This window comes from Maniola hyperantus, chromosome 21 (genome assembly GCF_902806685.2).
Source record: "Maniola hyperantus chromosome 21, iAphHyp1.2, whole genome shotgun sequence".
NCBI classification, from domain to species: domain Eukaryota; kingdom Metazoa; phylum Arthropoda; class Insecta; order Lepidoptera; family Nymphalidae; genus Maniola; species Maniola hyperantus.
Genome location: NC_048556.1, coordinates 6749702 through 6774175, shown reverse-complemented (window position 1 = coordinate 6774175; position 24474 = coordinate 6749702). Strand labels below are relative to the sequence as shown.

Genomic DNA, 24474 nt, shown 5'->3' with positions numbered 1-24474 from the left:
ATAAGCTGGCGTGTTTCCATTTTAACGTAAACAACAGGGGTAGTAAACCAAACACTCATAGAGCCCATTCATTTCTAAAGGAGCCGGTTCGACCTTATCTATTTTGTTGCAAACTAACCAGTGTTGATACTTTTGAATATTCATAAGATATGTAAATATGTCAAGCGGGAAGTTTCTTTCAGAGCATCTTTCTCACTTACAACTGCAATTAAATTAAAATAATTAATAAATACGTTCAAGAGAATTATTTGTGCATCACGACTTACATGTTTGTTGAATAGGTACATTCAGAATATCGTCTTTATTATTTTCACATGGCACTGTGGAAGGTGATTTCACCCATTGGACGAGGCATATCGAAAGACGAATTTCCACTGAATTAACTAACTGAACTCTTCGAAGTTTAAAAAACAACTAAGTGGTATTTCAATTTGCTTATGTTATTAAAAAGAAGATAAGATAGGGAAAGTATCAAAACCGATTGAAACGCGAAAGTGTTTACAAAGAATTCACCCGCCACGACTTAATCCTTGTTATTGCTAATGACGGCCTCAAGTGGAATCACGCCAGCTTATTTTGAATGCACTATACTATGAATGGAAAATAGTAATAAGTATAATTCGATAGCACAAACTAATTTACGTGCTTTAAATTTGAACCAAAGGTTTGCAAGCTCTCAGCTGACACTGTGAGTGAGAGGGCGAACAAAAACGCCACGAATCCAACCGACCTCACCGAGTACGCTCGTCGTGTTTATTTCGGAATTCGTCTAGTAGTGCTTTGGGTGTGTCGCAAGAATAAAATAAAAGTACGTATTTTCTATCAATTTCCCGTGCACTAATCATAATTACGAGCAATATTTAGTTGTTGTACAGTGATCGTTTAAAAAATACGAACTTATTTTTCGTACATCACGTGAATCAACATTTTCGAGGCGGCATTCGTGTATGCATGCAAAAAGCCGGTTCTCGTGGTTGTAGTTTATTTTTAGTAGGAGTTTAGGCGTTCCAGTGCTTGTTTTACATGTTTTAACACCCCTTTGTCTTTTGTTATAGGATTCATCATGTCCGGACAGCAGTATTACCCGTACAAGGTAAGTTTTCCTCCTACTTGTAAAATATTTGTATAGGCACCTAGCAGCTAGCTGTATCGATTCTCACGAGATGATGTCATCTTTTCCGGGCAAGGTTACTGCTATAGCGAGTTTTACTATGTACAGATGTAGGTAATGCATAAACAGGTTAAATTAAAGTGAGAAAATTAGGCACCTGTATCTACTTTAATTACTTAAGTACCTAACTAGTGAGGCATATTCCCTATGTGGTTTCATTATGTAATTTTACAAGTGGTATCATCCATGGGTGGTACCTACCTATTTAACTTTTCCTTTATGTGGGTAGAACAAAAATAGTGTTGTTAAAGTTTAGTTTATAAAAAGCGCATGATTTTGTAAAAATATATTGAATTTTTTAATACGGCCCAATCAATTTAAAATACCTACCGTTTATTTGAACCCAGTAGGGCTAGCGCAAAATTGAGATTAGGTACCTACCTATCATCATTACGATAAAGGCCATTGTTGTAAATGGTAACTACAACGTTCAAAAAATGTAGCTCAATTGTACCTACCTACCCACCTAATACGTTAACATGTTTGTATTGTGTGTAGGACGTAGGTACTCGATAAGATTTTATAAAGTGGGAAAATAAATAAGTACATTTACTTAAATAACGATCCATAAGTCTTTTTCTGCCTAATAGATAAGTAATTGGTGACATACAGTACCTACGATTTTCGTCGGGCTGTGTCACGCAAGGGCCCCTCCCTTTCCAGTTACTGAAAACTATTAATATACTTGAATAGCTGTAAACTACTATCTCTCACTATAGTAGGTATTACTTATAGAAATATAGGAGTGATTCGGTGCAATTTTACATTCACTTTTCTGCTTTCCACTCCAGCTATGCGTGAAACTTGTTGGTTAGGTTAGAGCAAACATGATTTTGACATTATTTGAACACAAAAAATTCAGTTTTTATTCAAAGTGTGTTACAATTTCTGATATCTCTTTTGTTAGATAGTTACTCAACTCGGTTGTGAATTGATCCTCAGAAACGCTTATTTTATAATGCGCTATACTTACCACCAAAATAATAAAAGATGTTTAGGGGACGACTAGGCAGTAATATGTCTCAGTAATTAATAATAATTAATTTAAAGCCTTCAGTTGAGGGTAGACAGAAAAGTTCCTAAAACTACATACTCTAGTTAATATGTACAAGAACCTCATAAGGGTTTTTGATTTGCTAAGAAAATGCAATCGATTAGCGCCATACAGATGAGCTACCATTTTACTTGTATGTGTGTACTTTTACAAAACTTTTAAATGAGGAAAGTCATCGAATTGAAAAGTGTACGGTATATTCAAAGGTATATTTTGTAAGAACGAATTCCTATTTGGTATAGAAGTTCGCTGGTCACCCAGCGCGCTTTATTGTAGATACAAAAAAATGGATTGCATATTGCTACGGATGCTTCGTCATATTTGGAATTAATTTTGTATGATTTGCTTAAAATTGGCAGCACAGTCAAATTATGTATCTGATTTCTATAATACTGGGATAGTGTGTGTGTAGACCTATAAATACTCATCAGATAACCATTTTTACTATGCACCTACCTAACTTTTTAGAATTCTTAGGTTGAACGTTTCCCAGCTGTATCTTCAAGGAGTTTTAAGTTCCTTTTGCTTTGTTAGAAGTAACCGCCACCTCAGTCCTTATAGATTTCATTTTATCTTGACAGTGTACCCCCACGGTATACCCCGCGGACCCCTTCGACCCGGTCGCGGATGCCGAAACCCTTCGCAAGGCGATGAAAGGGTTTGGCACCGATGAAAAGGCAATCATCGACGTCCTCTGCCGTCGCGGCATTGTTCAGCGTCTAGAGATCGCTGAAACCTTCAAGACTAACTTTGGAAAGGTAAGATACATAAATACCGTAGATAGTATCTAACTACTTAACAAAGTTAAAATTTTACTACCTAGGTAGGAGGTACCGGTTTTTGTCTCCTTACCGTACAATGAACCAGTTTAGTACTGGATTTTCTTGAATGAATCTTTATTTTGATATTGAGCATATCAAGAGAGCTATAGTAGCCGAGAAAATATTGTATATCGACCTTTAGAAAGAGATAGCGGTTTCGTAGAACGTTGTCTCTGTCGTTGAGACCGGAAACACGTCACGTAGGTGTGATTGACAGAGACACGCTCGCTCCACGAAGCTGAAACCGCATTTGATGTAGGTAGGTACAATATTTCCTGCCGGCTACTGTAGCACAGAAGTTTAATAATTGTGTTGTGGCTGTTATAGACTGATTGACCATCACTGTGATTGACTGATCTATCTATCAACGCGCAGCTCAAACTACTGGACGGATATTATGACATAAACGTCCGCTAAGAGAGCATTTTTAAAAATTCAACTCCTAACGGGGTAAAACTAGGGTTTGTAGTTTGCGTAGTCCACGCGAACGAAGTCGCGAGCATAAGTTAGCTTCCTAATAGTCTGCCTACTTTCAATGGAACTTGTTTAATAGTTTATTCGATGACCTTCATATTTTTTAAATTAATAGTGCATTAACCCGTCCGTTACTGCCGATAAACTATCAGTAACAACTAACATAACATAATGTTATTTTTTATAATCGCATTTAATAACATTATTGCAAGTAAAAAGTTTACTTTTGATCGGATTCAAAGGTTATAATGTGTAAACCAGCGATTTGCCACTGCCACGTAGTAGAAATAGTACTACGTGATCCTACCTCAATGGTGTCAGTTGGTCTCTGTTAATTGACAGCTATTGGCTAAAATAAAATAAAAATAAAACAAAATAAAAATACCAATTTTTTATTCAAATACACTTTTTAATAGCTAGGTCAGTATACGGCAATCAGCAGCGCATTCTTGTCTTTCTGGAATGCACGCCATACACGTATTAGGTGTCACAACTCACGTGTCGACGAACTGTAAGACCTAGATAGTAAGTTGTGACCTCAGTAAATGTCCATTTGCCTGCAGTGCAGTGGCTATTTGATACTTTTAAAATAAATATACAATTGTATAGTTCTTTCAAACTTTACAACTTTCACGTAAAAGAGGGTTGCTGCAACCCATAGTAATCTAAAACTTCCCCTAGTTTGTAATACTAAAGTCTAAACGAGGACCCACACTTACGTAGGCGTATAGCTGGTAGGATATCAAGTACCTATCATTAAATCGATTTTGATGTTAAAGTACATTAACTAGGCCGAAATAGGTAGATAGGTAGGTACATTGGATATTTGGTATCGTTATTATATTTACGTTTTACTTGCACCAGGTATCTACCCATCCTGTTTTTGTTTAGTGTTTGGTTTTTAAAATCCAACCCCTAAGGAGGTAAATTACGGGTTTGAAATTCTTGTAGTCCACGCGGACGAAGTCGCGAGCATAAGCTAATTCTATATAAAAGGAAAAGCTGACTGATCTATCAACGCACAGCTCAAACTACTTACTGGACGGATCAGGCTGAAGACATCCGCTAAGAAAAGATTTTTGAAAATTCAACCCCTAAGAGGGTAAAATAGGGGGTTAAATTTGTGTAGTCCACGCGGACGAAGTCGCGGGCATACGCTTGTTTCTCATAAATGTGAGACTATTTCAAGAAGCCTAAATTATCTTGGCGACATTTTAGACTTTTATAAGAACACAATTGAGTCAATTTCGTTGCACAGCTTGAGACTTGAGTTGGTGAATCATTTCGTCCATTAGGTAATATAACTGTGGGCAATAATGAATAATGTGTCTGGCATACGATAGGTCTATTGAAGCTATTACGTGCTTAAATGCAAAGCTATGGGCACGTTGAATTTTTTTATACTTATCGATTTATTCACAATCGTGGCAAAGTTAGATAGATTATAGATACTTTATCAAAAGACTTTTTTTGACATTTTTTTATTTTAAATAGCCTACTATAGCTGATGCCCGCGGCTTCGTTCGCGTGGAATTAGGTTTTTAAAAATTCAGTGGGAACTCTTTGATTTTCCGGTATAAAAAGTTGCCTATGTCACTCTTCCATATAGATAGTATATACACCAAGCACTCTCCTAATATGGTTTTCTATAAGTGAAAGAAATCAAAGAATTTTCAAAATTGGATCATTAGTTTCGATTCGAAGATCACATCCTACATCTTGCAAACTTTACCTCTTGTAGAATTTTATTGGATCGTGCGTCGCGTCGCATCGTCGTCGTAGAATTGTGGTGGAATTATGAAATTGATTAATTTGTTTAAAGGTGGATTATAATTATTTAAAATTTTTACTTTTGGGGTGTACATCTACCTGTTTCACGGATTTTTAGAGGACATGTCAATTAGGTATTTCTCTGTAAATAATTTTAGTTCTCGCATTTTAAAACTGCCGTGATTCGGTCTACATTTCCAGATTAGGTACAAAAGATGAGTGAAAAAAGAATCATAAGTGTACGGAAAACTTATCAAGCAAAGAAGAATATAAGCAGTAGATAATAATAATATACCTACCTAATATTTATCCCTTTTAATAATTACTCAATAACAACTGAGTCAGCACTGTTAGGTAGTTACGAATTACGATAATAGGAAAATAACTGCTAGTATTGTTCAATGAAGGCTTCGATGCTATGAATCATGAAGAATTAACTTTGAGCTTGATAATTAAAACCTTTGAAACATCTACTTTACAAAGTATTTATATAGTATCTACCTATACCTACGTGTATTTTAAACTAATCTGATATCCAACAACGTCAATTAGTAGGTTATTTTTGAGTTTTGTGTTTTCAACAAGTCAGACAGTTATAAACATAAACCATCAAAAGGCAAACGGAGTTAAATTGATGCATTAGAATAATATGATAAAGATGGGATAATATCATTGATGTTGGAATCCCCCTCTACGATAATATTATTGAAAAATATTAAGAGAAGCGTGTAAACGCAAGCATCGTTATAAATTAATTAATAAGTTACTTATAATAAACCTAAGAATTTTTTATCAATGTGAATTCCTAAAAAGCTTATCATGGAAATCGCACGTCTAGAAAATGTCTCATAATGTTTTCGTCGCCCGGTGCGCCTTATCTTATCATTGTTTACTCACTTGTTTGTCACCTACTACTATCGCAATTTTCTGCACGCGTGCAACAAGAACTAACTCGGTAGAGGTGTTGAAATATTTTTAAACTACATAATATACCATTCAGTCATTGCCATTTACTAACTACACAGAGTGCTAGATGATGTCCGTAACGTTCGTTCGTTCGCGCGGATTTAGGTTTTTAAAATCCCTTGAGAACTGCTTGACTTTCCGGGATCAAGAGTAGGCTATGTCCGTCTGTGGAATGCAAGCTCTGTTCCAAATAGGTGATGCTTGCAGCTTCTTAAACGAGCTCTATTTATCCGTGCCCATCGATGTATTTAAGTAACTAGTGCCAAAAATGAGCCTAAGTCCGTCCCCAGGGTGCGAGCTAATCTCAGTACCAAACGTCAAAATCTATCAAAAGGATGATCCGTGAAAAGCTGAATTTGAAAACGTAGCAGACAGACACACTTTCACATTTAGGTATAATATATTAGATATTATGTAGCCTGTACCTTTTAAAATAATTCTTGTCACATTTATCTGTTCGGCACACCTCTCCATCATTTTTTATAGCTTACTGCTTAACTTACTTATCGGATTGTTTGAGCGATAAAAACTGTAAAAAAATAAATACTTAGAGAAAGTTTAGATACGTAGGTACGTCTAGTAGTAGTAATAAAATAATAGTTTATTTATAACAATTACAAGGTACCTACACATTTTGTTATAAATATGGAGTGCAGCGTAATAACTAATAATATCGTTTTACCTTATGATCGCATCATTTATTTTTAGCGATTCAATAGCTTTTCAATCACTTCGCGCACACGGTGTGTTACAACTACAAGCTAGTACCTACATAGAAAATCTAAATTTAGTCATATAGTCGCGTAAACCGAGATAACACAAGCATGTAATAAAAATACCTGGTCGATATTGCTGGCATGAGCAATGGTTTTGGGATTGTCCTGCTTAAACTTTAAGGATAACTACCTATACGCTACGCTGATTTTTTTTCTCCCAAACAGTAGTATATAACTTTAACTCATAGATACACAAGTACATATCTAATGCATACCTACTAAAACTTAAACTTACTCTTTTTATACTGCCCGAAACCTCTGGCTCCACGAAAGACCAGCGCTGTGCCTGTGGTCCCGCTACAGGCGCAGCAAATGCTGAGTGGAGTCCATTTTGGTACCACACACTACGCATCTTATTTTGAGTGATTTTTTAATGTGTACCTTCTGTGGCACCAAATAAACACTTTTTCTTTTCTTTTTATTTCTACTAATATTATAAATGCGAAAGTTTGTCTTCCGCTTTTCACGGCTCATCTGTTCAATCGATTTAGACGAGGTGCAGAGATTTTTTTTTTTTTTTTTTTTAATAGATATAGCGAGCAAGCGAGCAGGCGGGTCACCTGATGTTAAGTGATTACCGCCGCCCATGAACATTTGCAGCACCAGAGGAGCCGCCGATGCGTTGCCGGCCTTTTAGGAATTTGTTGGTCCGCCCCTTGAATAGCCCCATGTTATAATCTAGTGGGAACACCGCCGATGGGAGTTGGTTCCACAGTTTGCACGTGCGTGGAAAGAAGGATCTGGCGCAGCGGACGGTCGAAGTGCACCAGACACCCAGATGGTGAGGGTGAAATTCCTTACGGTGGCGCGCGGTGCGGTTGTAGAAAAAAGAGGATGGAATGAGGTCAAAAAGCTCTTCAGAGCACTCCCCATTATACAGGCGATAGAACACGCATAGAGAGCTAACGTCTCTGCGGTGCTCCAGGCTTTCCAACGAGCCGGTTAGTTTGGGATCGTCCACAAGTCGAACAGCCCGCCTTTGGATCCGATCAAATGGAAGGAGTTGGTACTGGGGTGCTCCAGCCCAAAGGTGGGAGCAGTACTCCATGTGAGGGCGGACTTGCGCCTTATAGAGTAGGAGCCTATGCTCGGGCGCGAAGTACCGCTTTGCTCTGTTGAGCACCCCAAGCTTTTTGGAGGCTAATTTGGCCTTGCTTTCCAAATGATCGCGGAATTGAACCTCGCTCGAAATGTGGACTCCAAGGATCCCAATGCTGTTGGAAGGTGTGAGGGGAGTGCTCTGAAAGAGAAGAGGCAGTGTAAAAGGGGACTTCTTGGCAGAAAACGATATAGATAGCGATATAGATATAGATAGCTTAGGTACATCCCAACGATAGACATATACTGCTATTTGTCCCGGAAAATCATTGAGTTCCCATGAGATTTTTAAAAATTCTACCTAATTCCACGATTACCACGTGAGCGAATACGCGGATATACCTCGATTTGGTTAAAAAACGGAGTATAGATAGATCCCGTTGAAGCTATGGTATGCTTCATGAATAGAAAAAGTTACTGATAATAATTTGTCTGGTATAATGTATTTATTTATTTTATTTTTATTATTCATGTACCAAAAATTGTAGTTACAAAGTAATAATAAATTAAGTTACATCGGAAATGCTTATCTCTAAACAGAGATTTCTTCCAGCTTCCCATTCAAGGTTGTGAGTAAGGCGTATCAAGAAGTGGAATAGGTCTACGGTACTAGAATCTAATAAACTACATAAATATCTTATAATAAATACCCAAATCAACTTATATACAATAATTATACTTATCATAAATAATTATATACATAATATATGAAAAATATAAATACATATAATATAATGTACCTACCTATGAGATACTCACTGTGAAGCTATTTATTCGCGACGTCATTTGGCATTGAAAATCATACTTATCCTTATAGACCTATGCGACTCTGCGATGCATGATTGACATCCTTTAGATATGTTATTTTTTAAGCTTACTGAGGAGATTTAGACGAACTGATTTACCTTAACTACTAAACAACTAAAAAAATTGGTTTTTTTCTAACAGGACCTCATCAGCGAATTGAAGAGCGAACTCACGGGCAACCTCGAAAACGTCATTGTAGCTCTTATGACCCCTCTACCTCACTTCTACGCCAAGGAATTGCACGACGCAGTTGCCGGGCTGGGTACTGATGAAGAAGCCATCATCGAGATCCTATGCACCCTATCGAACTACGGTATCCGCACCATCTCTGCTTTCTACGAACAATGTGAGTACCTACATTCTTCTTTTAAATCATTAATTACTATTTTTTATTGTGGTGAAGTTGGGGGTTAGGTTAGGTATAACTATTTTCGTCAGCTTTACGAGGGTTCCGAACGCGTGTAGGATTCTTAGAAACCCACAACAAACTCAGCCAGTAAATTCTGACTCTCCCATCACCATCTACTGTTTGCAAACAGCCTAACGCATCAGTACTGAATCTGGTAACCATTTAACACTATTCGCAAACAGCCCGATATAAAAAAAATAACCTCCATTTTGAAAATCTTCGTCGGCACGAAGTCGGAGGCGACTCCGTGCGCATATAGGTACACACGGCGACTTCCATATAAATTACAAATTCTAACGGTCGCCGTCGACCGAGTTGCCGGGCAACTAGTAGATCGTGTGTAATGGGTGAAAGGGGTCTAAGTAGCCGTCCAATCTGGACGGGTCCAATTAGAAATACAAATAGATACCTAACATAACCTAAACCCTTGTAAAGTAACGGTTATGCTCAATGCTCATGGTCATGACCTTTATTTTTAACAATCCATCTGAATGTTCTCATACATAATTATTATATTTAGTTGTGTTACACAACGAAAAGTACGATTACATATTGGACATCTGTATTCTGTACCTACAATGTATTCTCTGTAAAGTGCATTATTTATCATTACAAACCAAAATAGGTTAATTGAAAGTATGATACACAAATGAGTTGCTGTAAAAATATCGGTTCATGTTATGTTTCGATAAGGAAAGGTTGAGAAAAAGCGACCGTTTTAATTTTGCATACCTACCTATGTAATTTCTTATCTCTTAACTTATTACCGAGTCGGGTTTAGTTACTTTATGATGTACCTACCGAATAATTCGAATACCTAGTCGAAGCGATTATAAATCTCAAAATATAGGTATAAAAGGAAAGGCTGACTGACTGACTGATCTATCAATGCACAGCTCAAACAACTGGACGGATCGGGCTAAAATTTGGCATGCTATTATGATGTAGACATCCGCTAGGAAAGGACTTTTGAAAATTCAACCCCTAAGGGGTTCATAAGCTAGTCAAATAATAAGAAAGTTGAATAATATTAGAAATAAAAGTACCTAGTCAGGATATCCTACGTGATTCAGAACGGTTGGTGTCACTAGTTTGAATATTAATTTGACCTTGATGGTTGAATGGACTCATTGCGCAAACAATCCAATGGACTGAATATTTTCAAAAGACTGCTGCATATAAAAGTTTTACTTATTTGGCATAGTTAAAATTATTTCAAAGCAATCAAGTAAAAAAAGATTGAGAATAAAAGTGGTTAGAATATCCTAATTCCTACGTGATACGGAACGGTTGGTGCCGCTAGTTTGAATATTAATTTGACCTTGGGAGTTGAATGAAAAAAAAAGATCGGAGGGAGGTCTTTGCCCAGACGTGGGACAGTACAGGCTAATTTTTAACCGACTTCAAAAAAAGGAGGTTATCAATTCGACTGTAGTATGTTTTTTTTTTTAATTTTTTTTTTGTGTGTTTGTTACGCGATTACTCCGTCAATTATGAACCGATTTTGATGATTCTTCTTTTGTTTTGTAGGACATACTTCCGAGGTGGTCCCATTTTAATTTGGTAAAGATCTGATGAATATCTTCGGAGATGGAGAACGGAACTCCTCAATTAATAAGAGTAAATTGCTCGCGATCAATTAGGGGTTTTAACCAGGCATAGTATATTTTTAACCGACTTGAAAAAAGGAGGAGGTTCTCAATTTGAATGTATGTCTTTTTGTATGTTTGTTACGCGATTTCTTCGCCAAATATGAACCGATTTATAATGATTCTTTAAAACAGTAGGTTTTTAACCAGGCATATTATATTTTAGTATGATGGGGCCACTAAAAATTGTGAAATAAAAAAATTTCAAAAAAAAAAACCGACTTCAATAACCACCAACACTAAAAAGTAAAAAATAATTTAATTGGTGGTTATTGAAGTCGGTTTTTATTTTTTTTGAATTTTTTTTTAGATTAGATAGTTGAATGAACTCATTGCTCAAAAAACCACATGGAGTTGTGCATACAAAAGGTTTACTGATTTGGCATAAACATAGCTACCTACCTATTTTGATAAATGTACCTAATATGCCTCATATAGCTAAATTTTCTGTGCATACAGCTATGAGTTATATGTCTCTATCAAGCGATTGAATGGTCCACGGCATGCACGTTTACTAAGTTTTATAATAGGTATGCAAAACGGTTTGTCGATTTCATATTACATTATTCAATGAGAAAGAATGTGTTGCACCAAGAACATGTGAATAGAACGGAACTCATTCGTGTATTTATGCACCTCAATATAGGTACATCAACATAATCAAAACAATGTTAAGCTATTCCTCACGTAGGTGACGTGAGGAATTTTGTGATTTCTTTGTAGTGGAGGCTAGTTTTGCTGATATGCTCTGCTCAAATATTTTTACTTATGCATTTCTTATGAATCGACACCGGCCATGAGTTATTAGGTCACGTTGTAATGCAACTACGTCATGCTCCATTAGTATTCACGGTTTCAATGAGAATGTAACGTCCATTTGTCAGACACGAATCTTTATGGAAAACATAGGAGAGAACCAAACTGGTGTAAAAAAGGTTTGGTTTTTGAACATAAAAATGTCTCAAAGATCTACATCCTAACTTAGCGTGAAAGTTTAAGAGTAGGCAAGTAGTTGCGACAGTTTGTTTGTAACTACGGATACAATTTGGAATTTCTAACGGCATTCGGTAGACGGATTTCCCCTCCGCTGTTATGCAATTTCTTTTATTGAGAAAACAATGAATCCTTTTATATGTATGGGTACATACCACGATTAATTTGATGGTTTTTATTTGCCGATATTAAATAAAAAACCGGCCAAGTGCGAGTCAGGCTCGCGCACTGAGGGTTCCGTACTGCAGTCGTATTTTTTCGACTTTTTGCACGATATTTTTTTTTTAAAAAGAATATTAGCCATTTTTTTAATGACTAATATTCCCCTTTCCTCTCCAATTAAGCGTCACGCTTGTGCTAGGAGTAGGTACGACAATAGTGCAACGGGCGGGGTTTGAACCGTCGACCTTTCGGTTTTCAGTCCACTCCTATACCGGTTGAGCTATTGAGGCTCTAAATCAAAAACTATTATGCATAAAAATAAATAAAAATCTGTTTTAGAATGCACTAGTGAAGCCCTTTCATATGATACCCCACTTGATATACTTATCTTACTTCGAAAGTTGAAAATAGCAATATTTGACCATGACCACAATTTAATTTTTTTTGTGTGATGTAACCACAAATTCACGGTTTTCAGATTTTTCCCCGAATGTCTGCTATGAGACCTACCTACCTGCCAAAATTCATGATTCTAGGTCAACGGGAAGTACCTTGTAGGTTTCTTGACAGACCGACAGACAGACAGACAGACAACAAAATGATCCTACAAGGGTTCCGTTTTTCCTTTTGAGGTACGGAACCCTAAAAACCATCAAATCATCATCATCATAATCGTCACCACCACGAAATAAGCTTAAAATCATAATGGATCCTAATTTCAATCGAAAACGGTTTGCAATAACAAGAAATCTTTTTATCTACCACAGTATACGGAAAGAGCCTAGAATCCGATCTCAAGGGAGACACATCAGGCCACTTCAAACGGCTCTGCGTATCGCTATGCATGGCCAACCGTGACGAGAACGCGGGCGTCGATGAAGGAGCCGCCAGAGCTGACGCTGAAGCCTTAGCAGCAGCGGGAGAAGGCCAATGGGGCACTGAAGAGTCCGTCTTCAATTCCATCCTTATCACACGCTCTTACCAGCAGTTAAGACAGGTGAGACAAATATACTTTTAAACAGATTTTCTTAGGTTTATCAATAGAGAAAGCAGGCTGTACCTGCTATGTGGGAGGCGCTATACGCTGTGCTATACACTGGCTGAAATCTGTATGTATGTTGGCTGGAGTGAAGACTTCGGCGGAAAGGGGCAATGCACGCAACAGACGGAAACGTTTAAATGCGGAAACCAGCTCAGAGATCAGAAGAAGAACGGTCTATGTTTTGTTTAGAGTTTAATTAATCAAGACCTTTTAGTAACATACCCACCTACAGTGTGCTACAGTGCCCGGCAAAAAAATTGTAGGCATAGAACTTTAGAATGAAGTTCGATGTACAAATATTTCCTGCCGTGCACTGTAACACATGGATGGATCAAAGACGTCGAAATATGTAGACCTTGAACTAAACATGAGCCTTTTGTAAATTAGTACAAGTTGGCGTGATGTCAGCCTGATGTCATGAGTCAGACTGAAGCCATATAACTCCTCTTAAGGCACAAAAAGTTAATTCTAGCTGCAGATGTCTACAAAATTTATTCAAGAATAATACAATTTTAAATATGACGTCTTTGTTTCGTTACAGGTGTTCGCTGAATTTGAAGGGTTAACAGGCAAAGACATTGAAGAGTCAATCAAGAAGGAATTCTCTGGAAGCGTAGAGAAGGGCATGCTTGCTATCGGTAAGTTTGAAAATTATAATAGTTTTGGATGACGCTCAAAAGATTAAAAAAGAAGCATAGAGTTCTCGGATAAAATCTTAAAATATGTTTTAACTGGTTATATGATGATGATTCAAGTGATGATTTTTTGGAGGAAAACGGCTTAAGGTCTGAATCATTAACGACGTCACAAGGTCGGATGTAATTAGAATAGGAAGTCCAGTGTGTGACCTCGCGCTGAGTCATGCAGCGTCACGGAATAGGCTTTATCCATGTTTTATCTTGATTTTGTCAGTGGTTTTGAACTAAGGAAGTAGTAATTTGTTTGTTGTTTCAATAGTGGGAATATAAAACTATGCACGACTGAAACGTATTTAAGTAGGTACGGGGTACCTAATTAAAATGTGTCATAATCGTAATAAATCGTCCACAAACTAATTACCTAAACAAAATTACCCAACTAAAAATTATTTTTCCCAAATAGCATTGTTCGCACAATTTTGCATGATTTTTAGACTTTATAATATAAATATTTACGAGCAGGTAAGTACTACCTACGCTTTTAGGATTGACCTTAAATCAACGCTAGAATTCGAAACGAGACTCCATCTTACTATTGACGATTATTGTATTTTTTATAGTTAAATGTGTGAAGAGCAAAGTTGGGTTCTTCGCTGAGCGCCTCTACTACTCCATGAAGGGAATGGGCACCACCGATAAAACCCTCATCAGAATCGTAGTCAGTCGCTCGGAGATCGACCTTGGGGATATCAAACAGGCATTCCTCGACAAATACGGCAAACCCTTGGAGGAATGGATCGCTGTGAGTATTTTGTGTTTGCTGTTGTTTGGAACTTGATATTATTAATGCTTATGAACAATTTAGTAGTTCACAAGTTCCTAACCTAGTTAACTACCGAATTGTTGAAGTAAATGTTGCACGGCGTATGGTTGCTCTAGTTCCTTTCGAACATAAAACGTTTGATGTTAAGATCTTAATACAAATAAATAATGTTATGGAGTGTTAATACATTGATTTCACAACAAAAATTTCTTACAAGTAATTTGCCTTATATTTGTGTTTTTGTATTGATGGACTAAATCAGCTTGCGCCAAAAATTTTACCTACTCGTTCAATTTATGTCTACTATTTTTATTATTTATTCAATGAAATATTTATTGGGGAAACTAACCAATAATCTATTATCACGAAGTGCTAAACTATTCACGCATAAGTATAATAATTATGGATGTATTTTTCATATATTTGTACTACTACCTAACATTAATTAGATGTCAAATTAGAACAGAATTATCCATTTGCTATATGTGTACTTATTTGTTGTGTCGTAAATAACAGCATGGAAAACCTACATTTTTACAATAAAAAATTTTTAAATTGCTGACCCATACTTTCTATGATATAAACAAGATTTAAACAATTCGTAACAAAATGCTTCAATATTTAATCAGCATGAGAAAACATTTCCATTTATAAAGCAGTTTCTTTTTCATTAAGTATACCTAATTAATTATTATTTACTTCACTTGTTCATGGATCTTCTTTCTCAAAGGCAAATAATGTATACAGATCTATTTATATATATTCATTAAGGTTTTCTATAGTAGTGAGATCAGCCATGGGATTCGAAGTCCACGTGTTTTCTCTTTAACATTTGTCAATAATTTGTATATAACTGTTTTTAATTTATCCTGTGATTTGTACATTATGGTTTATGTTCATATATGTAAAATCGAACTTAGATAGATACAATTTTGTATTATCCATATAGGAAGGACGACAAACGGTTGTTGTTACGAAATCTTATATTTTATTTCACTCTTTTGTAAGCATGCAATGAAGATAAAACCATTTAATTTATGACAGTTTTCTTTCTATTCAACTTTCAGAGCAAACAAGTCTCAAGTCCTTCTGACACCCTTTTGAGAATGCTGTAATTTATAGATACAAACAATTTTTTTTTCTAGATATTCGTAGCCATGCTTTGTTAAAATGTATCCATTGTATAATAGAAAATTTCAGTCAATTCAAAAAGCCAGTCCAGTTTAGTTTGGATCCGAATAAATTGTATAAGAAACACACTGCACAAATGACTCAACGTTTTCAGTTTGAAAACGGGTACCTACTTACTAAAACTTAATCACCCTTTTGGCAATCCTACTTTCACATAACCAATATTGTAAAGTACTTATGTGTACATATAGTTGATACAGACTTTAAATAACAAAATATATCAAACGAATGGCGTTTTAGAATAGTGAAACATTTTGATTTCAGGGCGACACTTCCGGAGATTACAAGAAGGCATTACTGACGCTTGTTGACTAGATTATTCACGGATGATCAGGATCGCAACGAACCACCTCGTTTTTATTGTTCTCAATTATTTTTGTCAATTGTTAGGCTCTTAAGTGCTAGGGTACACAAGCACTGAAAACAAAATAAGCCCCAATGACATATTTTATAAATAAAAAGCCAAGATTCACAGTCCCAAAGTTGCCAAAAAGTGATATAGGTACTTACTTAATACAAATAGGCAAATTCATTATTAATACCTAATTATTATTATCTTTCTTTTAAGAAGGTACGAGGATTGTTTGAATAAATTATACGAAAAGAAGTCATTTTAACGAAAGTTATATTATTACATAAATAAGGCATTGTGTATCTTGGTTTCTTAAAACATAAATCCTTCACATAGGTACAAGTAAAAGTCTCAAACTCATCACAAACATTACAGAATATTTTGTCTTCAGTGTGCCATACCTTGGGTTATCCAAGTCGGGTGTAAATTTTATTTCATAAAGATCTGTATATTTTGCTTCCTATTTTTTCATTGTCATGTCATTTTGTTTGCACAGTAGATAACAGCTTTTAGACGTGAGTGCATGGTGGCTGGTACATATCTCGAGTTAGAGGATGCTTTTTTTACAAGTAGTTGTTGCCATTTTTCAGGAGGAGGTTGATGGTTCACTCGGTCATCTCCTGTCTGCCATGGCTTACTAAGCCTACTACAGACATAAAAGACACCATTTACACGCGCCATGCTACCTTGCATAACCTGTTTGGTGTGATTATTTAATCTGTACCCTATTTACATTTTTTGAATGGTACGATTTACTTACTGTTGCATTTTAAAACGTTTATTGTAAGTTATATTAATTAAATTAATACACGATGATTGAATATATGAATTGTAATCTCATGCTAATCTCGATTGCACGCTGTGTGATGTATCAATAGAAATTATGGGCCAGTTTCGTTTTTTTGTTACTTTTGCAACCGCTACAGTGTTGGTTTTCGATATCTTTACAGGACGATCTAGATGGTGATTTCAAGAGAGTACTAGTCACACTTTGTGCTTAAGTCCTGCAAAATAATTTATGTATTGTTTGCGTATAAATTATTTTTTTACATATTCCCAAGCAATGCATGTTTACAAATAGTACTATAACAGATATGAATGTAATATTTTGCAGGATGATACGAAAGGAGACTACAAACGGGTGTTACTCGCTATTGTTTCTTAAGAAAAAGCATAATAAGACTTCAAAATGTAAGAATGTTTGTATTGCACTTGCAAAGCTAAGTTCCGATATGAAACTGCCTTTATATTATTATAACTGTTGAGATGTTGTAGAAATAAAAGCTTGATATTTTTGTGAAAATGAGATTTATTGATGCTGTAGTTTTGTTTACGATGTATTATTATATATTTGAATACATTATTAATAAAACTATGTATGTTCCAGTCGCTTTTTAATCAATATCCCGAATGCCTTCGCGCGTTATCTGAAAGGCCATGATTTTTTAAATTAAAATCATCATTAGTGTTTTTAAAGTGATTAAAATAATGCTTTGTTGCGATATAAAATATTTTAAATATTTGGCTTTTTAGCATAATAATTACATAACTATAGTAGGTGACAGGTCGAGATGGCAATCGGGGACGGCACGCCCCGCATAGCCCCCGCGCTTCTGCGAGCGCGGGTGACGTGCGAGTGTGCGGGGCGTTCCCCCGCCTGCCATCTCAACCTGTCGCAGCCTATAGGTACTATTAATTTGTTAGGTCCTAAACTTTACTTGTGGTTACGTCGTCGTATACACAGACGTTGCGTAAAGGTATGATTCCGAACCACGCTGCACGCAGCAGTGCTGCCGCATAGTGCTGTCGCGGCACTACTGGTCCCTATACAATCTCTATAAGCTTATATGAGATTACATTCCGAGCTAGGCAGCAATATTCTGAAAATAGTTCGGAGTGTAATCTCATGTAAGCTTATAGACGGGACCAGTAGTGCCGCGACAGCACTGTTGCGGCAGCACTGCTGCGTGCAGCGTGGTTCGGAATCATACCTTAAGTGTGCGTGCATGTCGGACCAAATTAGTCGCGAGCAAGCGCTCGCAAACGCACACACTTTACCTTACTTATACCGATACGAAAAAACACAAGCATGAGCCACTCGCCCTCGTGAATACGAATAAAATCGAAGAATAGCTAATGAAAATTAATACCGCCGATATCATATTTAATAGAAAAATTTACTAATGCATCCTTACCTGAAATTTGCCAATAGTCTCTGGAGCATTATTACTTTTAAGTAGCACAGCTAATCTTATATTCGCAAGTGGATCAGGCGCAGACAGCAGCAGACGTTTGTTACATCGATGCGCCCAAGCATCGCCGAGTGCCCCAACTATAGCGCCAGATGACAGACCTATTCTTGTAGCCATTTCATTTGTAATTACGACCTAAAGATAAGAAATGGAACTGTTGTATGAATTTAAAATTGATTGGAAGATTTGAGTGCAGCTTTTGATCTTGTCGATCCTAAAATTGCTTTTAAACATTTAAAAATGAATACCTGACCTAACCTGCCCCCCAATTGTGTAAGAATAACCATTTCATGGCTATCGCAATCGTCAAGAATTCTGCTGAATTCTGCTGGGGGCTGAATGTTTAAAGTAACACTGCTAGAAAACTAAATGAAAACCTTTTGTAACTACCATCACTAAAATAACAAGAATTTTTCTGGAGTGCCTCAAGGTATATTGGGCCAGTATTTTTGATTAAATATAGTTATTGTAACAGCTAAACTAAAAGCCATTTTATGTATATAATCGGTATTATGTCTCAGCAATTATAGTACCTAGCCATAAGATAAAATATTTAAGAGGATGACCATACTGCAATTTGGTTTTCTACTGCCAATTTGTTTAAATCTGCCATTAGTCTGTATAGTAATCCAGTTCTTTGTTTTAATGATATACCCTCTTTAAATGGAAAAGCTATTGAATCGATCACTATAATTTTAATCTGAAAACAAAAATCTCTACATACTTTCTAAACTGCAATCCATAATAATTAATTAGGTAAGTATACAAAACAAACTATTATTACATTTGGTCTACTCTTGATAAAGTTGGGTAGTTGGTATAAAAATGCACAAAACTTTTCAAGCCCAAATGCATTAACACAATGCAATTTCTTTAATGCTTCCTCTTCATTAATTGATATTGAAGTTTCCAGCAGTCTTTGACACTTTGCTAAGCTCGCAAATAGAATTTCTATAAAATACAGAATATTATATGTATCAATTAGAATCTAATGGCTGCTAGCTAAAACAAGTTATAGGTAACTAGATAGTTTTCAAGAAAACATGATAAGAGATAATACATGCAAAATAAGAAGATAAGCTTGGGTGCAAAGGCTGCCTTACCACTAAAAGTGGTCTTTTACAAAGCTAAACATAAGTCAGAAGATGGATATCAACAACATAATTATGTATGAGTACCATGTGTACAAATCTTACCTTTAAATCTGCATATTGTAAAGTTTGTATTAGTGTCTATATAAAGTGCTTCAGAATATAAACCTCCTAATACTTTTGGTATTTGAATTGAGCAACAGAGCTGTAAACTAAAGGTAAGCTTATTAGAAAAAGCATAGTATTAAATAAGCATGAAACAATAATATATAAGGGGTTTCCATTTATACAAGTAATGGTAAAATGAGCAATAAGATATGTAAGACCTTTTTAAATTAGTTTCACAACTTCGAAATCTTATGCTGAAATCTATAGAGCATGCTTAGACTTTGCTCAGACTTAAGACACTGTTAAAACAAGACAGCGCTATATTGCTTACATAAATCTGTCTCTTTTTTACTAAGACTAGATTTCAGCCTTAGAAAGGTTAGTGGTGGTAGACAAACAATAGATTTAAACACTGCCTAACATAAAACACAGTTTTGTAGAGTCCATACAATTATATCAGACAGTTCCCCATTTAATCATAATGTTCTCACAATTCACACTCACAGCAGAATATTAAACAAAAAACTAAATCCACATGGAGGAAATTACGGGCATCAACACACTTAATATTATAAAGCCGAAAGTTTGTGTGTATGTTTGTTACTCTTTTACGCAAAAACTACTGGACGGATTTGGCTAAAAATTGGAATGTAGATAGATTATACCCTGGATTAACACATAATACTACTTTTTATCCCGGAAAATCAAAGAGTTCCTAAAGGATTTTGAAAAACCAAAATCCACACAATGAAGTTGTTCATAAAAATGATAAATGTTTTGGTGTCTGGTGAGAAGTGTTCTAGACGGCTTTATAAGCTAATGTTATTTTCCAGGGTAAAAAATAAGTAGGTAAGTAGATTCAATTGTACAGCAAAAATATAGAAAGCATATTATGTTATAATGCTTTTATACTATAATGAAAAAGCTATAAAACAAATATATTAAGGTGAGTAATGAGTATAAACAACCTTTGTACATATAATAGAAAAAATAATAATATGCAAAGCTATGAACCATAGTTGAGTTTTTCCAGTTCCCGGCAAGCCTAATAACTCTGTAAGTGATCCTAATTGCAGTCCATCATTTCCAATAACTTTATCAAGACTTTGGCTAAAGGTGGATATAGAAGGTAAGCTTGTTTCAACCTAAAAATAAAATTAGGTATTATCATATCTTCGAATGAACCTACTCATATAACTTATTGTGATAGAACTTCACACAGGTGAGTTTGTTAAGTCGTCAATTAAGTTGGTAGGTAACTAGACTGATCTCTGCTGTTATTCAGCTTCAGGGAGACAACATTACAATACCTAAGTAGGTACTTACATTAACATTTCTAGTAAACAACACGTAAAATTGATTATATCTTAGTTAAAAGTAATAAATCCGGTTATAAACATTAATGTTTGTCTATCTGCTTGCTGCCTTTACATCCGCACATCATTGTTTCAACATAAATATTACAATAAAACTTAAAGCTAGCCTTAACTAATTACTGTAAAAATCATGCCCGCGTGGAATGGTGCCTCGGTGAGAAATGTCTCGTATTTTTTTTTAGCACTAAGACTCCATGGCCCCAGGGTCTCCATGGCAAACGGAACAAAAATGTAACTCTCGATAAGAGGCATACTTGCGCCGCTTGCCGTTTTCAGCTGTTTCTGCTGCGGCTCCCGGTCTTGATGCTGTCTCCCTGATATGACACTGGGCCAATGTTGAAACTTTGTACTTACAGGGGGTTGTGCAAGGCGTTACCTTACCTCCCCGATTGCCATAATATCAATTATCGACCTAGTCACGTACTATAGGTATTAGCGCTTGAGTAGAGATAACGTCGGGTAACGTAGAATAAAAAATTTACCTGCCAAAGTTCAGTTGCATTATACATTTTAAAACTCATTTTATTCGCAGGAGCCAACTAGTAGAATTTCGAGTAATACCCAAAAGTATATTATGATTTTATACAAAATTATTTTCAGAAAAGTAATATATTATAATATGTATATAATAAACCACATATAAATTGCACGATTTGCCGCCAATCACCAATTTAAAATCAAACAAAATTCAAAATATTATTATTTTAGACACATCCAAAGAGAATATAATCACTACCACGGGCGGTTCACGGCCATACAAATTCCGTTCCCTTACAAATGCGAATAGCAAAATAGAAGTTGACAGATTCGACCACAGAACGATACAATAACACACGTTCACTGCCTGCTGCCTGCCTGACGCCATTTTGTTATTGTTGTTAAGCGTTGAGCAGGGTGGTTGCGTCGATTTATTTCCGTACATTTCTGTTCCCTTCGCAACAATTGTTATTATAGTACATTATTTCAATATAATTTATTGGAATGTATTATAAGTGCTGTGTTCCCGATTGTAACAGTACGCGAAAAGACGCTATATTACATAAGTTTCCACAGTGTGACAAAAGACTCAAAAAGTGGCTTAAGTATATAAATTGTGATGTTTTGCGAAGTAAAAGTACAATAGATCTTAAAAATAAGTCTCAATTGTGTCATAAGCACTTTGAAAAGCGTTTTGTGACACAAAAATCTCGTCTTGCAGTAACAGCATTTCCTACTTTGTTCCTGCAATCTGAGATCCTCAGTGGTACTCCATCCATTCCACTGCATGATTCTGAAGAAATTTGTACTAGTAAGTTTTCATGGCTTTTTGTATTGTATATTGTTCATATCATTCCTCTAATCACAGTCCAGTTGTTTTGTCCAATGTATCACAACCTTCTTTAGCATACATTTTACAACCAAACCGAAGAAAATGTATTTCTATGCCTGAATCATCTTACCACCGTGTAGCACTAATTTTGGCCTTTAATTTTAAAATGATTAATATTTAATTTACTTTCAGGATCAGAGAAGATTGACCTTGATCATAATTATTATGCTTCCAAAAATATATATAATGACCACAACTATTGTACACAGCTGCAAACATCACAATCAGCAAGTGAAAATGAGCTTTTAGGTGAGAAAATATAATTTATTATTATTTGAAACAATATTCATAATAATATTACTAATAAGTCGTTTCTTTGCTAACTTTGAAAGATAGCTAAAAGAGATAGATAAAAGAACCTTGGAGTGTTTTAAATAACTTACTATATCAAACTTTTTTATCGATGTTTGCCTATTTGTACTCATTAAACTTATTTTTTAGAAGGATTGCCCACTACTTTTAAAAGAAAATTAGAAGAATATTCGATTGTCAACAAAGTATTTCCTCAGGTAATCATCTATTTATTAATAGCCTTAATATAGTAACCACAGGAATAAGGATATCTGCTCTTTTCATTGATCAGTGTTAACTACAGGTCAAAATTTTCATAAATAAGTTATTACTAGACTATGTTTTTAAGCTTAAATGAGATATTTAAATGTGTATAACAATTAACAAATTAATCGCGGTGTGTTACCCATCCATACTTATCTTATAAATGCGAAAGTGTGTCCCGTCTGTCTGTCTGTCTGCTAGCTTCTCACGGCTCAACCGTTCAACCGATTTTGACGAAATTTGGTACAGAGGTAGGTTGCAACCCGGGGAAGGACATAGGCTTACTTTTTATCCCAGAAAATTAAAGAGTTCCCACAGGATTTTTAAGAATCTAAATCCATGCGTACGAAGTCGCGGGCATCATCTAGTACTTTATAAACAAGATTTATTTATATTTTTAATATGCACATACATAACATATTATGCACATAGTGCAAATACTTATTAGAGCAAATCAAATCAAACATGTAATTTTTATAATAGGTACCCAATATATCAATTGTAATTATATATAATAAATACTCTTGCAATTCCAGGTTCCACTACCATGCCACTTAAAAAGAGAAGGAATCCTAGAATCATTAAAAGAATAATTGAAGTTCTTTCACCAAAATGCAAACATCTTTACAAGAAATATAGGATTTCCCAAAAAACTCTTAACCTTATTCGTAGACATAAAAAAGCTTGGACAGTGAAAATGTGTATCAAAAATTGGAAAAATTGAACCCAATTGCCAAAAAAATACTCACAATGCAATTAAGATTGTGCGGAAAGAAGAAGAAACAAAGAAGGTTTACAGAAGATGAAAAAAAAAATTTCTTATCCTTACTTAATCAGGGGCCAAATCATATCGATATTTAATAAAGGTTTTAAAAGATTTAAAAGAAAATAAATAAATGTCTTGAAATAAAATGTGTTTTTTATTTTTAGAATCAATTAATTTAGGTTATTTAAGTAAAAAACCCTTTAGGTACCTAATAAAACAATTTCAAAATACAAGAAGCTAAAGCTGCAGGAAAAAAATCGTCTAAAATACAAAACTAGAATTCAGAGCCGCGCAAAGGAGGCAATTTAAAAAAATATCTTGCCAAGCTATTGGCTCAAATAATCTGATCCTATTGGTTAGTAGAGAAATAGCAAAATAGAGTTTGACAGATGATCGACCAATCACGGGCTGCATTTCAAGGGTGTCAAAATTTGTTTGCCCGTGAGCCATCTGATACGTAGTATCCCTATTAATCTGTGATCACTACGGACACATCTGTCAGTACACACGTACATGCGTACACTATATTACAAAAGATTACAAAGTACTCTGTGACGTACACACACTGAAGGTCTTTACAGGCCTTAAAGGACTGTTATCCAGGGCCGTAAAATAAATTAAAAAAAAAAAAGAAGGTCTTTACTATAGTAGATAATCTATGGTCTTTACTTTACTTAGGTTTGTTGTAGACCGTAGATAGAGTAATAAAGGTAGATGCAGGAACATTTGCTTTCTCATTCGCACTAAAAAGAGAGCACAGA

The 24474-nt window shown here is 35.5% G+C and overlaps 2 protein-coding genes and 1 long non-coding RNA gene across 8 annotated transcripts; 2 read left to right on the top strand and 1 right to left on the bottom strand.

The window, feature by feature from the left end:
• Nucleotides 1-652: 652 nt before the first annotated feature.
• On the top strand, nucleotides 653-17582 carry AnxB9 (Annexin B9). 4 transcript variants are annotated; one of them, XM_034980280.2, is made up of 8 exons: nucleotides 653-808; nucleotides 1056-1093; nucleotides 2807-2983; nucleotides 9079-9283; nucleotides 12918-13147; nucleotides 13734-13830; nucleotides 14451-14632; nucleotides 16109-17582. In XM_034980280.2, the coding sequence occupies exons 2-8, from the start codon at nucleotides 1064-1066 to the stop codon at nucleotides 16157-16159; spliced, it is 972 nt and encodes a 323-aa protein (XP_034836171.1). In that variant the 5' UTR covers nucleotides 653-808; nucleotides 1056-1063; the 3' UTR covers nucleotides 16160-17582. The 4 variants fall into 4 exon arrangements, with proteins under 4 accessions (XP_034836171.1, XP_034836170.1, XP_034836169.1 ...); XM_034980279.2 differs by having other exon boundaries at nucleotides 665-808; nucleotides 17311-17582; XM_034980278.2 differs by having other exon boundaries at nucleotides 665-808; nucleotides 17147-17582.
• Nucleotides 16794-21753, bottom strand: spn-D (spindle D). 3 transcript variants are annotated; one of them, XM_034980281.2, is made up of 7 exons: nucleotides 21506-21753; nucleotides 20662-20792; nucleotides 19645-19751; nucleotides 19233-19399; nucleotides 19020-19148; nucleotides 18392-18583; nucleotides 16794-17623 (listed from the first exon to the last, which is right to left on the bottom strand). In XM_034980281.2, exons 1-7 carry the CDS (start codon nucleotides 21542-21544, stop codon nucleotides 17591-17593), a joined length of 798 nt encoding a protein of 265 aa, XP_034836172.1. In that variant the 5' UTR covers nucleotides 21545-21753; the 3' UTR covers nucleotides 16794-17590. The 3 variants fall into 3 exon arrangements, with proteins under 3 accessions (XP_034836172.1, XP_069361859.1, XP_034836173.1); XM_069505758.1 differs by lacking the exon at nucleotides 19020-19148; XM_034980282.2 differs by lacking the exon at nucleotides 20662-20792.
• Nucleotides 21754-21775: 22 nt separating this feature from the next.
• On the top strand, nucleotides 21776-23786 carry LOC138403828 (uncharacterized). The gene is made up of 4 exons (XR_011237984.1): nucleotides 21776-22311; nucleotides 22525-22641; nucleotides 22834-22901; nucleotides 23484-23786. It is a non-coding gene; the product is annotated as an uncharacterized lncRNA (long non-coding RNA).
• Nucleotides 23787-24474: the final 688 nt, after the last annotated feature.